At 49.1% G+C, this 15,284-nt stretch overlaps 2 protein-coding genes across 2 annotated transcripts in view; both read left to right on the top strand.

Annotated features, from left to right (window-relative positions):
- ATP6V0A4 (ATPase H+ transporting V0 subunit a4) overlaps nt 1-1,538 on the top strand; it is a 22,423-nt gene extending 20,885 nt beyond the window's left edge. Inside the window, exons 19-20 of the mRNA XM_057386088.1 lie at nt 280-451; nt 1,445-1,538. Coding sequence (XP_057242071.1) covers nt 280-451; nt 1,445-1,538 — 266 coding nt within the window. The remainder of the gene's footprint in view (nt 1-279; nt 452-1,444) is intronic.
- Nucleotides 1,539-8,108: 6,570 nt separating this feature from the next.
- LOC130585541 (putative transporter SVOPL) lies at nt 8,109-15,026 on the top strand. The gene is made up of 9 exons (XM_057386087.1): nt 8,109-8,187; nt 8,578-8,669; nt 10,039-10,137; nt 10,515-10,586; nt 10,739-10,863; nt 11,347-11,356; nt 12,068-12,220; nt 14,318-14,407; nt 14,751-15,026. The coding sequence occupies exons 1-9, from the start codon at nt 8,109-8,111 to the stop codon at nt 15,024-15,026; spliced, it is 996 nt and encodes a 331-aa protein (XP_057242070.1).
- The last annotated feature ends 258 nt before the right edge of the window (nt 15,027-15,284 follow it).

Genomic DNA, 15,284 nt, shown 5'->3' with positions numbered 1-15,284 from the left:
AAAAAAAAAAAAAAAAAAAAAAAAAAAAAAAAAAAAAAAAAAAAAAAAAAAACCCAAACCCCAAACAAAAAAGAAACAAAACATGAAACAAACATAAAAAACAGCTTTGAAAAAAAAAAGAAACCTTAGTTAAGGGTGGTCCTATGTAATCTGCCTGGAGAAACACCACACTCCTTTGCAGCCTTAAAAACTGGTAGGAATGGGTGAGCTGGCAGACTGCAAGTTGTGTCCATCCATAGCTGCTGCCCAGTCCTGTTTTTCCTCTCTTTCCCCCTGCAGAGCTGTCAGAGGTGCTTTGGACCATGGTGATGCACAGCGGGCTCAGCAGCGGCGGCTGGGCSGGCCTCATCGCCATCTTCATCATCTTCGCGGCCTTTGCCGTGCTGACCGTGGCCATCCTGCTGGTCATGGAGGGGCTCTCRGCCTTCCTGCACGCCCTGCGCCTGCACTGGTGCGTGGGGTGCTATCTGGGGGCTCTCCCTGAGCAGYTTTTGGGAGGGAGCCGGCTGTGGGGACAGGTGGCCCTTTCAGTGACGCTGCCATGCCGTGCCAGTGCGTTGGCACTCGAGTGTCCTTTGGCAAATGAAGTGAGGGAGGCTCTGCCAAAGGGAGCCCAGAAATTCCTGCTCTGAGCTGYTCCCTGCTTGTCCTCCTGCTCCTGTGAGCGTGTGAGGCGAATGGCAACCTGCAATTGTGTCCTGGTGAGCACGCTGAGCCACCGAGGCCACTTTGACCTGCAGGACAAGGCCCAAAGGCACCACAGCCACCCAGGGATCTAACAACACTCCTGCCTAGGGGAGGAAAATCTGATAAAAAGCTGGGTCAGGGGTTGTATTGTCAGCCTAAGCTGAGCTTCAGGCTTTCAGGCCTTATGGCAAACCAGTTCCAAGTCAGCCCTTAACTGGTCATCGGTCCAGGCTAGGCCAGCAGTGTGGCTGCACCATCAGTGTGTGAGCAAGACCAAGGTGACAAAACACCCTTCACCACCACCACAACTGGGCATCCTGCCTGAGCCCCAGGCTGTGTCTTTTGCACCACATAATCTCCACCTCAAACCATAAACGCTGCCAAGGCAAACCAAGGCGCAGGTGTTTGTTACTGTGTGGGGAGGTGGAGATGTGTCCCCCACCAGCATGCGGTTCTTCCAGCTCTCAGAGCTGCCAGAAGCAGGTTACCAGGCAAGGTTCTGCTGGTTGGCCTTGTAAAGAGTGTTTCCAGCCTGGGAAATGCTTTCTTTTTGTCAGAAGTCAGAGCTGATGTGTGCCACGCTGCTCCGCGGGCTGGCTGTGTCTCACTGCTGCCTCCATTCAGAGCCACATTCCAAGCTCAGAGTCCATCATCTCCCATGGCTTCCCTTTTCCTGTGGGTGCTGTGTTTCAGCCTCTTAGCTGGCCAGAGGCCCTGCCTACAGGCAGCACTGATGTTTCCCTCTGCTCCTCCCCAGGGTGGAATTTCAGAACAAGTTCTAYGTGGGAGCCGGCTACAAATTCTCTCCATTCTCCTTCAAGCATATCATCAGCGGCACTGCAGAAGAGTGAGGCCATTGCATCAGCGCTTCCCTCCTCAGAGCAGGCTCTGTTTTCTTCCCATAAAGCAGGGATGAAGGAGAATGTGATGTGGCCCTTGAAAGAAGAGCAGCTGTAGATGAAAATGTCCTAGTTACATTCCAATACACCTCTGCATCAGCTGMGAGCTGGACTCTTGGCTGAGTGTCCCCACTGATGCCTTTGCCAAGGACCTGGTCCTCAGCATTTGGTGGGGTCAGCTGCCTGTGCCTGGTTGAGGAGAGGGGATGCAGCTTGGGAATTAAAGCTGTCATTAACAATCAGCTCACGTGCCTGTCGCTCCGTTTGCTGCCTTGTCACTGCGGTACATTTCTGTCTGAGGAAAATGTGTTTTGTTTGTTGTTCCAGGCTGTGGTTGATCATACAATGTGATTAAGTCCCTTGTAAGATTGGAGCCCTTCATTTAGCACACAATGCAAACCAGCTCAAAGACAGATCATGTTGCAGGATTGTGGATTTCTACATGCTTTACTACAATAACCCCCTTTTTATCTGATCTTCTCCAGGGCTTGACAGCACWGGATTATAGAAACACACACACATCATCACTTAACAAGTGTTAGTTTTAAGCTGTGTAAACAAAAGTTTCCACACTGGCAGCCATTTTATTTATTGACCCGTTTCTCACTGATGATTCACTCATCTCACAAGATGATTCCCCCTGCACTGTATTTTTCAAGATGTGCTGTTAGAGCAGATCATGTAGAAATGTTAATACCTAATGAGCAGAAAGAAGAGTGGAATCAAAACAGTTGGCGTGAATTTGAAGCACTGATGTACTGCGATCTTCTGAAATATTCATGAATTACTAACCTTTCAAGCTGAACAGTGTTAATCATAACAGGCTGTGGGTTTTTAACCCTGAAGTACACAAAGAAAACAGAGCACACCGAGGGATTTTGTGTGGACAGCGCTCCCTTCCAAGGGGTGTGGCCAAGCAAGAACTTATTTTCAAACCTCACTCCCTTGATATCCAGCTCCACCAAAACACCCACCTGGGAGCATCCCCAGCAGGACACAGTGTGTAACAGTCATCACAAACTGTGTTTCTGCAGTAGTCAGGTTTGAGAGTCACCTCCAGCTACAATGACAGGGCAGAAAATACAGCCCCAAGCCAAGCARTTGCCTCAATTTTTCCCTTTTTCCCCAAGTTCCCTTCTCAAGAAGSTGTGCTGACATCATGCAGCAGTTACCAGGACACTTTTTTGACAGCTTGGGTTTGGAGCAGCAGCTGGAGCTGGGAAGAGGTGGACATAGGAGAAGTCCCATGTCACCATTTCCTCGGGCACAGGTGACCTTTGGTGCATGTAAAACCCACGCAGGCATGACTGCAGGCGGTGTCACCATTGCTCAGACATGCACACCACCTCTGTTCCCTCCTTCCAGCCCGTTTTGTCCATTCCTGCTCAGCAGAAAAGCTGGCTGGCACCGAGAAAGGCCAGATTTAATTTGATGCATTACCAAATGCAGAGAAAACAATTTGGGTTTTGGAGCACCAGGTGAATTTTCTGCTCAAACACGTATTTTATCTTTATTGCAGCCTTCCACGTGATTGCAATGTAACTGAGGAAATGATTGCCAAAACAGAATATCCGTTCCTTTTAGAGGTTCTTGGTGTTTTGCTCTTTGTCCAAGGTTTACGTTTTAAGCAAGAAAAACAAGATATCCTGTGAATACCTCAGGTGACAGGGTGCTCTCTTGTTTACTGCACTGAACAGCAACTCAAACACTGGGCTTAATTCTGTATTCAGCTCTCTTTCTGTGTGCAACCCGAACAACACAGCAGAGCCTGTGTCTCACTGGAGCACTTTTGATGTGGGAATGGTCCTTCCCCACTCCACAAGAGGACCAAGCCCRTTGATAGTCAGGAAGCATTCAGATTGCTGAGAGTTGCACTGATGCACTTCAAAGAGAGCCCCGGGTTTCATCTGGGCTGCTTTCAAAAATCCTTTAAAAACCCAGAAATGTTCCAGAGTGCTTTGTCTTTTTGYAGGAAACGAGCATTAAACAAAACTCAGTGAATGACCATGCAGGAAAGGAAAAGTAAACTGTTTTTAGTCACTCACTGCCATTCTTCCCCGAGTATTTTATTCCTTCTTGTGAGAGCCATTGCTGTGTGTGTCTAGGCCCTCCCACCAGGACAAATCTGTGATATGAAAGATGAAGAAAGCCAGGTATTGAGTTTTTGTCCAGTCTCTTAAGTTTTTTGGACTGGTGATAATGAACTGCATTTTGGGCTGAGCTTTCGGAAACTCCAGGAGTCAATAGTTTCCTGGAGAGCAGCCTCTGGCTCCTGCACTGAACAACACTTTCTTCAGTGTTTACCTAAAAAATGCCTCTCCATTGTGCCCTTGGCCAGTATGGAGACTTTTCTCTTTCTCTTTTTTTTTGCTCCCTCTCTTTTCTTTCTCCTGGATCTTTCATTCATGCAGACATTTCGATTTGTGCTTCACTCTGACCAGCCTTTGCCTTTCCACGGCAAATAATTCAAATATCATGAGGTGGTTGAACAAGTGTAACAAACAGAGTATCCCTTTGTGCAGTCCCAAACRCCTGGGCCTGAAAGCTCATCTTTGTGGCTCAGATTTTAACTGGAATTTTGGTMATTTTTTTCCCTTCTATGCTGGGAATGATGAAACATCTGCGACCTCATGCGATTGCACACACACTGAGTTTTTGCAGGGAAAACATAATGGTATGGATCTGGCAGCCTGGATCGTGCATCTCATTCAGCAGATGCCAGTAACAGCTGAATATTAGATATTATTAAGAAGATGATATAAAATAAAGCTGCGAGRTAGCATATGTTGGCTGGTAGCAAATATCTTCCAGATGCTTGGAAACACAAGATGCAGCGTGGGAGTTCCACGCTTTGATAAAACCATTGCACCGTTGCTGCCAGTTCAGTGTATGCATTCAAAACAGAGGGATTTTGGAAACTCTAGTGAGAAGGAAAGGCAAAAAAACATCCCAGCATCTTTGCTGGCCTACACCAATACCAGCATGGAGCAGTGAAGGTCAGCACAAATGCTCCCAGCCCACCCCTGGCATGGCACTGAGATTTGATCCAACAAGGCTGGGATCACTGCGGCAGGTTAAGCCATGAATGCTCCCTGCATTTTGTAACCTCACCAAGAAATTCAGGAGGATGAAGCAGACCTTATTTTCCTGATGGTGCTGGTGCCAGAGTTGGCTTTGCCTGGCCTAAGAAGGGCTTGTGGCTGCATGGGGTGGCAAAGGTGACTTATGTCGGCACTGAGTTCCCCTAAAACCCAGCAGCAAAAATCCTTCTGGTGTTTGGATAATGATGTGTCCCTGCACCCTCCTTCCATTTGCTCAGTGTCATCCCCATGAGAAGGGATAGATAGGCTAATTTCTGAAATCCCACAGTGCCTGTGAAGAAYCTGCAGGTGCCACAGGACAAGCACAGGTCAGCTCCTGGGCACCCTGCCTGCAGCACTTACCTCTGGTGGTGGAGTGGGCAGGGAGGGACCTGTCTGTGCCAGAAAGGRGGAAACCTGACTCCTGGAGCTGGAYCCCAAACCCACAGCACCACCAGCACTGTGAAAAGTAAATAGCAGAGGAGAAACAGACAGGAAACAGGAAAGGTCTTCTCCTCCAAACAGGAGACAGCATAGAGGTAAGAAATCTTCACTAAAAAAAAATATTTAGTAAAATTTTGCTTAATATTGGGGGCATCTGATCATTTGTATGATCAGATACCTACACTGTCACCAGTGGGGAAACTTCTCTGACCTTACTGACCAAGTTCCCGGGTGGTGTCACAGGCAGCACTGCATTTTGTGTGCCCTTCRTGCCTCACAGCCCTCCCCAGAGGGTCACAACACCATCCCAGTGGGTCCCAGCCGTGAATTCACTGTGCTCCTGCTTGTTCCCTTCAGCTGGAGGGTTGCTGTTTTCCCTGCCAGCAGCAGTTTTTGCCACTGCTGTTGTTTTGGCTCATGCAAGTGGCATTTAGATTTACAAATAGAGGGAAATTTGTGGCTCTCTGATGATAGACACTGGCTGCTCCATCGTGGCAAACGGGGCTGCAGAGATTTGGGACAAGCAAAACACAGGTTTGGGAGGACCTGTTAGGTGATTTATTGTGCCTGCACAGATTTTTGGTGTTGTTTGAGATTACCCTGATACCTCTGAGGGTGTCTGGCTACTGTGGGGTGTTGGAGGTGGCTTTGCAGCCTTCTGCTGGGAATTCTGCACAGCAGCCCCAGGGATCGGGGTTCTCTCCCTTTTTCTGGAAGAGCTGTGGCACTTCCCAGAAGGAAGGCACATAGCCCAGAGCAGGTGAGTGCCAGTGAAAAGCTCCACCACCTCTCAGCAAACAGTAACAGAACATCAGGATGGGTGGGCAGAGGTCCAGGGCTTGTTGCTTGTCCTGCCAGCACCCTGGGCTGTGCCTGCCAYAGATTTTTTGGAGGAGAGTGTCTGTTTAACCAGACAGGGGTGTGATGTGGCAGCTTCGGGCAGAGTGTGTTTGCAGTTCCCTCATCATAAAGGAGCAGAAAAGGAGAAAAGCAGGTGCCCAGATTTTGTTATTGCAAAGCCTTTGATGGTTCAGACACGCAGTAAATCTTTACCGCTTCCCGTGGGCTCTTCCAAGCACCTTGTTTGGTTTCTGTTGGGCCGGTTCCACTTGGAAATGGTCCCTAGCTGCTGGCCATCACCATCAGCTGGTGGCACTGCGTGCTGCTGGCAGCTCTTGCTGCCTCTGAGGACTTTGCTGAGAGGCAGATGTAACCAACATCCCCCACACCTTCCTGGGTGCTGGACTGTAATGATCCGTGACAGCAGGGTCAGCATGTGTGACCCGATGTACTAATCTGCTGTTAGCCCTCAATGACCTCCTGATGACTGCACCTCAGGATAGCATWGAGGTGTCCATCCTACATTCCATTTCATTCCATTTCATTCCATATAATTCCATTCTATGCTGTAATTCCATGCTTTCCGTCTTCATGCCGCTCTCAGCCTCAAACGGAATTTTATATTTTTCATTGGATGCCCTCGGTCATTAATTCCCTCCAGCTCTCACCCTTCTGCAGCCTCCCTGATCCCTGCTGGTTGGCCATGGGCATTGCCTGGGCACTCCTGAAGGGAGTTAATCAAAAGAGAGAGTGTCAGCAAAGTKAAGATGAGCCCCCCTCCACAGTGTCTGAGCGTGCACTCAGCAGGAGAGCTCGTGGGTTAAAGCAATCAGTGTCCTTAATCCCTGCCCTGGGATTAAAATGGGTTTTCCTGATGAGGAAAAGCAGCAGTGATGAGGCCACAGGAGCTGATGCAGGAAGCCAGAAGCAGAGGCAGAGGGATCCAGCTTCCAGCTACAATGCAGAACTCAGGGCTGTGTTTGTGGATACCGTGAGAGGATGGAGATCAGTGCAGCAAGGGGCGAAGCAGAGGAGCTGGTTTGCAGCAGGAAGGTGTGTGTTGCCTGGAGAGGAGCTCAGTGCTGGCCTCACCACCCCCAAAACCCCGTCTGGGTCACCTGKCTGTGCCCCTGTAGGGGCTCCCACCAGGCTGAGCAATTGCAGAGTGCAGCTCCTCTGCTGCCCACCCAAACCCAGCTCCAGGAGGACCCTCCAACAGGAGCTACAGCTGCTGGGGGATCACATCTTGGCTCTTGGAGATGCAGCACCTTTCACACTGGCATTGCACTGCCCTCTGGGCTGGGAATGTTGTCACACACTCTCCTGTGCTAGGGTTGCCTTGATGGGCCAGTTTCAACAATGAGACAGACACGGTTAAGGGGATGAAGGGTTTTACCTTGGTATTTGGGATCCCAGGTACACAACTTGACAGAGTGGAAGAAATGCCAGAAAGAGCACACCGTGTGTAGCACGGATACAAGTTTATAGATTTCAGAAATTAGCATATCTATCTAGGATTCCCCAATAAGAAGCTTGACAAATGAATTAAAATCCCCATATTATAAAGAATTCCCCCCTGGGATGAGGCCAGAGCCCAGTTTACAAAATGTTCCAGAGAGGAAGCTACAGCCTCGAGGTTTGAGATAGCACAGGGTACTGGTGATGTTTGGTCTCTGCCCAGCAGAACCCCTAAACTAAGCTGGAATATCAGGCTACAAGTATTACAAGCATGTAGGCTAAGGGTACACATAAAGGTACAGAAAACGTATAAAAAGGGTGTATAAAATACATAAAAAGGTATAYAAAAAGAAAAGGCAAAAATAATTGAGTATCAYTAGCAGGGCTCCAGTCTTTCCCAAGGCACTGCCTGGACTTCCCATAAAACCAGCCAATGCCATATGATGACYGATCTCTGTCACTTCAGCTGACTTATCTTGTGAAGTTTCTGTGTGTTTTCCCCCAAAACCCCAATGGCAAGGGACATCTTCCAGTAATTGCATGAAACAAACTCCTGTTTGACTGTATCTGAGTGTTTCCACCCCAGCAYGAGAAACTGACTCACTGTCTTCTTACTCAGGTGACTTTGTGACTGTCCCGAGGTTTCCAAGGTAAATCCCAGCCTTGCCCTTAGTGACAGTGGATGCCAGCAGGAGCTGGGATGGCCAGTGCAGCAAAAGAGGCAGAAAATGCTATTGGTTTGGAAGAAATCCATGCAGAGACGAAAGAACCACCGAAAGGTGAGTTTGTATTGGCAAATACAAACTGGACTAGAAATCTGGGTCCTTGATGATCTGGGGTAGAGGGAGGGTGCTAAAACCTCATGRAGCCACAACATCAGCATCCTACACTCCCCTTTCATCACATCTTCCAGGCTGGGATCTGCTGCCTGTGGCACTGGGAACAGCTGGCTGGTTTGCCTCTTCTCAGGCCTCTGCTTTGTATAAACATTTTATTWTATTGGTAATTTGAGGATTCGTTTACTTGGGATAATTTTTACAATGTTATTCCGTTTTTTCCTTTTTACAGTGCAGTCTCACAGCAGCATGAAAAACATWGACATTTCTTGCAGAGGAGGTACCATTTGACTGCTGACAGTTTTTGTGCCCTAATTTTCTTTTCATGTTCAGGGCAAAAGACATTTACGGTGGAAGAAGCTGTGGAAACCGTTGGGTTTGGGAGGTTCCACATCATGCTTTTCCTCATCATGGGCAGCACTGGGGTAGGTGTCTGCAGCCATCTGCACTGGCCTGGAAAAAGCTTTCTYCTCATTTTCCTCACTCCTGTGCAACAACAACCATAAGCACATATTGCAGCCAGCCCTTTTTTTTTCCACTCATACCTTCTCAAGCAGAATTTCTGTGATTGTCATCATTGGTGAAAGCAGATTTTGGCCCTGTTGATACCAGACCTATTTCAGGGCAAAACTGAGGACGCTGGCCCAGAGAATGGTGGCTTGGCCCCTGCCCTGGAGCAGTGTCAGGGCATATCCTCATTAGTTCCTGAGGGTTAGATTTGCACTCAAAATGGTATTTTTAAGGTCATCCCCACAGCACCCAAACCCTGTGCAACCTAACTCAGAAGGCTTGATGTCTTCTCACCCCTAGCTGCCTGAAAAAAATCCTAACTTTCATGGTTTTTGTGTTAATTGTGTATCTGCTTTGGGAATTTTGGCACAAGCCTGAGGCTGGGCTGGGGTAAGGATGTGATGAGGGTCTGTCCATGAGGATYGCTGCAGCTGAGGTGAAAAACTCAGTAGCTGTGTGTAAACAATCAGCTCATTCCTAACTGCAGCCAGCTGCTGGGGCAGACAGCCAAYGGAGCAATGATGTTTTTAATCAAAAACAGCTTTAAGAGTTCATGTCAGAGGCCTGAATTCACAGCYAGATACCCACCCAAGCAGCTTGGTTTCCAGAGAGAGTCGAARATCTACTAACACAGCAGGGTGAGAGCCTTCTCTGCCAAGGATGTGCCTCCTTCTAGGGGCACCTTTCTCTCTTTCTCTCCAAGATCTTCCAGACCAGGAACAGGGCTCAGACCACTGCAAGGTGGCTTCACAGGAGTGTTTTGAGGTGGTGGGACTGCCATGGTGATGCCTAGATCTGGCTAACCTAAAACAGAGGCTGGACAAAATTGAGAGAATAAAAAGCAGTTCTATTTATTGAAGGGCCTTCAAGAACATTCAGGGCAGTCCCAGCCCACCCACAATGGACAATGGCTCACGGGTTTTTCACCCTTTCTCACTTTTGTCCATTTGCACATCAGGGCTGAATCCTCCAATTGCAGCTGCAGCCAATGCAGTCATTGGCTCCAAGTTGGCTCCCCCAATTCTCTGTTGTTTCCATCTCTTGGGGCCTGGCACAGTGAGGTGTCCTTGAGTCTGGRGCTGCAGAGGAATTGTTTTGTGTAAAAATGGGAGAGCAGGAGCTCAGCACTGTCTGTGGAGTCTGGAGTTATCCACTGAAGAATTCCAGGGTAACAGATGCATGGAAATAGAGAAGCTGAAATGCTAAGGCAGCAATGGCTGCAGACCTTGTAGGACTGAGGGGCTTTTCTTGGGGGCTTCTTGTGATTCCCCTCCTTGCTAACAGGTGGTTGAAGCCATGGAGATCATGCTCATAGCTGTTGTGTCCCCCCTCATCCGATGTCAGTGGCAGCTTCAAGACTGGCAGGTGGCTTTGGTGACAACAGTGAGTAGCTCGTGTTTCCCCCAGACAGCTCATCCATCACTTGGCCATAGTCAGGGGCACCAGCAGGGGCTTGGGAAAATCCATTTCACAGCAAACCAAACTCATCCCTGGGGCCTCCTTTTGGGGACAAGAACAGCACAATGACTGTGGACAATCAGCAATCAAGCTGATGAGAGCGGATGCCCATGCCCAGAGCCAAAACTGCCAAAGCCAGTCCCTACTTCCACATTCTTTTTCTGGAATCTTTGCCACCCACCCCCAGCTCTGAGTGCCCACAGAGCTGAAAGCCAGTTTGGAAGTCGTGGGCACTGCAGCTCAGCCCATGGCTGTGTTTGGGCTGTGATGGGCCCTCCACAGCTGTGTTTCCATCCCTTCAGATGGTGTTTTTTGGCTACATGGTGTTCAGCATCGCTCTGGGGCTCCTGGCCGACAGGTACAGCCGCTGGAAGGTGAGTGTTGAGTCCTTTCCCTGCACTCACTGGAGCTGTGCTTAGCCAGGGCTTTGGTGACTCTAATTTTTACCCTTTGGTGACTCTAATTTTTACCCTTTGGTGATCCTAATTTTCACCCTTTGGTGATCCTAATTTTTACCCTTTGGCAGATCCTGCTGCTCTCCTTCCTCTGGGCAGCCTATTTCTCCCTGCTGACCTCATTTGCCCCATCCTACATCTTGTTCATGTTCCTACAGGCCATGGTAGGAGGCGGCATGTCGGGCCACGCGCAAGGGTGAGGCTGGGCAAAACCCTTCCCAAAAAAAGGGAGCAGAGGGGCTGGGCAAAACCCTTCCCAAAAAAAGGGAACAGAGAGGCTGGGCAAGACCCTTCCCAAAAAAAGGGAACAGAGGTGCTGGGCAAGACCCTTCCCAAAAAAAGGGAACAGAGGGTCTGGAAGGGGAAAGGGGACTGAATTCCCACATCAACCTGAAACAAGAAGCCCTTCTGTAATTTCACTAAATCTCAGCCAATTGACCTAATTTGCAGTTCCCAAGGACTCCTGAGGCCTGGAACAGAGGGGGCAGCTGGTTTATATTAAGTTGGTGACAGAGGGATTATTAAGCACATATAAAAACAATTAGGTAGGTAATAGATGAGTAAAAGCTGCTTCCTCCTTAAAAAAAAAAGTCCCAACAATACTCCTTAAGTAGAAAATTCTTTTTGAAGTATATACAACATTCCCATGGATATGAAACTTTTTGCCCTGTTGGGGCAGGAAGGGGGATGTGGGGAGGAGAAATTCACTTTTTGACAGGGGCCTGGAAAGATACATTTATTTTGTTGACTCTCTTGAGGAAAGAAATTAAACATTTCAGCATCTTCCATGGTTCCTCAAAGCCTGGCTGCTGCCCCCACAGGAAAGCCCCAAACTGGTCACATTGACGGAGAGGGAGAGGAGAGGAGAGACATGGGGTGGAGAAGGCACCTGCAGCTAGGTCATGCATGTGCTGAGCTGCTGGGACTGCCTCCTTGACAGGAGGATCCCCATTCCCTGGCCATGGGGGCTGCTCATGAGGATGGAGGGAAATTGGACATTTTATAAAATGTCCAATTTTATAAAAATATTTTATAAAATGTCCAATTGAGTGAAGGGGGTCACTCCCCAGTGTGGAGACTCTCCCCACCTCTCTTTCTGTCCAGCCAAGAAGCACAATTCACACCTGGGACTGGAGAGATGGCAGTGCCAGGAGCCCCCTGCCCCAAGGGCACTCCAGCCATTTAAAAGGTGGAACACAGTCTTTTCTTTGTTCAATGGAAAAAGCTCATTTTGATGCCTAAATCTGGTTACCTAAAACAGAGGCTGGACAAAAYTGAGAGAATAAAAAGCAGTTCCATTTATTGCAGGGCCTTCAGGTTCATTCAGGGCAGCTACATATTAAAAATCTACAAAGCTACAAATATATTAAAAATAAATATAAAAAGCTGGAAATATTCAGGCATGGTTGTTGCTGTGCTTTCAGCTCATCCCAGAGTCGGTGCGGTACAGCGTGTCCATGGAGAAGGTGCAGGCAGCACTGGCCACGCTGCAGAGGATATCCAGCATGAACGGGGTGCCCATGCCACAGGGACAGCTGAGAGAGCCTCCCAAGGTGAGTCCAGGCTGTGGCACTGCCCAGCCCATCCATCCCAGGCAGGGCTGATGGTACCCAAGCTCCAGGGAGGGAGCAGGACAGCCAAACACACCTCGTTCAGCCTCTCTTGTCCTCTTTGCTCTGCTCTTTTCCAAACAGCTGTTGGATGGGATGGAGATGTCAGTTTTCTTTTGGAGAAMCTGTAATCTTGGCCTTCGAAATGGAATGGAGTTGTCTGCTTTGTTTTGGGGTTTTTTCTGCTCAWTTTGTGTTTGCTCAGAAAAATGTTGTGCTAAGGAAAGGTTTGCTCCCTTTTCCACAAGAAGGGCTCCTGGCAATGTTGTTCCTTACAGCCCACCCATCCTGCAGAGGGGTTCCCTCTGTCATGAGAACTGGGAACTGTCCCTGGGGTCTCTCTCAGGGTTCTGGGACTGGGCAGGCTGCAGGGATCCCTGCCSTGAGGTCACCCCAGTGCTCCCAGAGGCTCCTCCCAGCCCTTGGGCTGGTTCATCCACTGTGTCCCAGGGTGCAGCCACAGACCAGCAGGAGAGGCTCAGAGCAGGAGAGACCATTCCATAGATGCCACCATCTGTAGCTGCAGGCAGCTGAGCAGCTCAGGAGTTGGTCACTGCTGGGTTGAAATGCCCAAAAGTGTGTGTAGGTGATCCCTTAGGATTTCAGCTTCTCCATTTTCCATGTATCTGTAATCCTGTAATTCTTTAGTGGATAACTCCAGACTCCACAGACAGTGCTGAGCTCCTGCTCTCCCATTTTTACACAAAACAATTCCCCTGCAGCCCCAAACTCAAGGACACCTCCCTGTGCCAGGCCCCAAGAGATGGAAACAACAAAGAATTGGGGGAAGCCAACTTGGAGTGAATGACTGCATTGGCTGCAGCTGCAATTGGAGGGTTCAGCCCCGATGTGCAAATGCACAAAAGTGAGAAAGGGTGAAAAACCCGTGAGCCATTGTCCATTGTGGGTGGGCCAGGACTGCCCTGAATGCACCTGAAGGCCCTGCAATAGATAGAACTGCTTTTTAGTCTCTCAATTTTGTCCAGCCTCTGTTCTAGGTAGCTGGATTTAGGCATTGTGGGTGTTGCAGGGTTCTCCCCTTTTCCACCAGATGATTGGTGGGTGGGAGGACTCAGGTGGCTCCTTTTACCCCTAAGAGAGGAAGATTAGACAAATCCATTGTCCAGGGCCTCAAAATTATTATCCAGCTCTTTTAAATCCCTTTCCTGGACCTCTCTCCTGCTTATTCAATCCCACAGGCACCAAGCATTGTCCTTAGCAATTCATGCAAGATGGTGCTATTGTATTGGAATTAGTCAGGATTAAAGCTTCCCCATAGTTTAATTGAATTTATTTAATGGACCCACATTGGSTATGGGAAGGGTTTTTGTCAGCTGGGCACCCTCTTAGGCTTAACCAGTGCTGGGGAAAATAAAAATAAATGTAACCAACAGCATCCCTGTGAGCTTGTCTCCCCTTGGTGGCGGGATCCTGGGGAGCAGCAGGGCAGGAGGGCCCTGACACTCCAGGCCTCCCAAAAAGATGGATGTGCCCAAAAAGTTGTTTCACAGGCGGGGCAGCATGTGGGGCAGTGGATGGATGCCCYAGCAGTGCTGGCCCCCAGTAGCCCCCCAGGGTCCCTCTGGCAGCACCATGGTCACTGTGTCACCAGGTTGCCGGAACCTGGTGTGTCCTGTGAGGCCAGGAGAGATCAGGATATTTATTCCCTTCTTTATCCTCCGCAGTGCAGCTTCCTGGGGGTACCTTTAGGGAAGCAGGACTTTCCTCCCGGGAGGTTTGGTGGGTGCTGTGCTGCGCCATCTGTCCTTCTGTCAGTGCCACCAGCAGCCTGGGGACAGGGGGAGCGCAGACAGARGGCCTGGGGTGCCAGCTGCTCTCACAAAACACTTGCTCCAGTACAAAACTGGAAAARAAACCTCCAGTTTTTACCTTTATAAAAACCTGTATTTCTGTCACATGACTAGCTGCCCTTGATAGCACAATGGGTCTCTCTGAATAAAAACTTTTTAAAGAGGAAAATAAGTATAAATATCATGGATTGCTATTCCACTAATCCAGTTTCTTTCTGGCCCCTTTTAGGTCTATCCCACCACAATGAGAGCGCTGGGGATGGGGACGAGTGGCTCATTGTGCCKTGCAGGAGCCATGGTGGCCCCATTTATATCACAGGTAAGAGCATGATTGATAATGCTGGTAAACACTGTGCTGATCATTGCTATCAAACACAGAGAGATGTCCCTGAAGTTCATCCAAAAAAAGAGAGGATGTCATCAATTCCCTGCCCCCAACCCCACACTCAAGAGTGCTTGGGTGGTCTTTGCCAGATGCAGCTTTGAGTAAATCTCATCACAGAGTTCAGCTGGCTAATATTTGATACTTTCTGAAAGCTCTTAAGGGTCACAACACACAGTTTTTCTCTTGTGGAGTCTTTCAGGCGTTYGTGACCCTTTGTCCACTCTTTAATTCCTAATTAAGTGCCAGCCCCTCACACTCCATGTTCTTTGTCCCACAGGTCCTTATAAGCGTGTCTTTCCTGGGTGCCCTGTGCCTCTTCTCCTCCGTGTGCATTGTCTGTGCCATCTCTGCTGTCACCCTGCCCATCGAGACCAAGGGCAGGGCCCTGCAGGTGGGTACCACCCTCCAGGAGCTCCTCAAGCTGCTCAGGGGATGGGAGATGATGATCCAGAACCCAAACCCAGCTCTCCTGAGGTTTCTCAAGCACAGGAAAGTGCTGCTGCAGCAGCTTCCAGCAGCGTTCTCCCAGCTGCCCAAAGCTTGTTTCTCCTAAAGGAATGAGCCAGCCTGCTCCACACATCTCACCTAAGAGTGYTGGTTCACAGCTCATGTCAGCAACTCTTCACATMTCCAATCCTGACTGGAAWYTGYRGCTTCCCAGGCACACRCCCTGCTCTGCCTSTGCYGCAAGGAGAGGGMAGCAGATGCACAGAGAGCCTAAAATAGAAATTTCTGCATCAAATTCAAGGCCCACCTTCTTCAGTCCATTGTGGTCAGTGTTTTCCATAGTACCATCTGCCAAAACACTCAG

This window comes from Malurus melanocephalus, unplaced genomic scaffold (assembly GCF_030028575.1).
Source record: "Malurus melanocephalus ecotype Western Australia unplaced genomic scaffold, MMel_1.1 scaffold_910, whole genome shotgun sequence".
Lineage (NCBI taxonomy): Eukaryota > Metazoa > Chordata > Aves > Passeriformes > Maluridae > Malurus > Malurus melanocephalus.
Note: the sequence above shows the minus strand (reverse complement) of the source record. Positions and strands in the feature narration are given on the sequence as shown.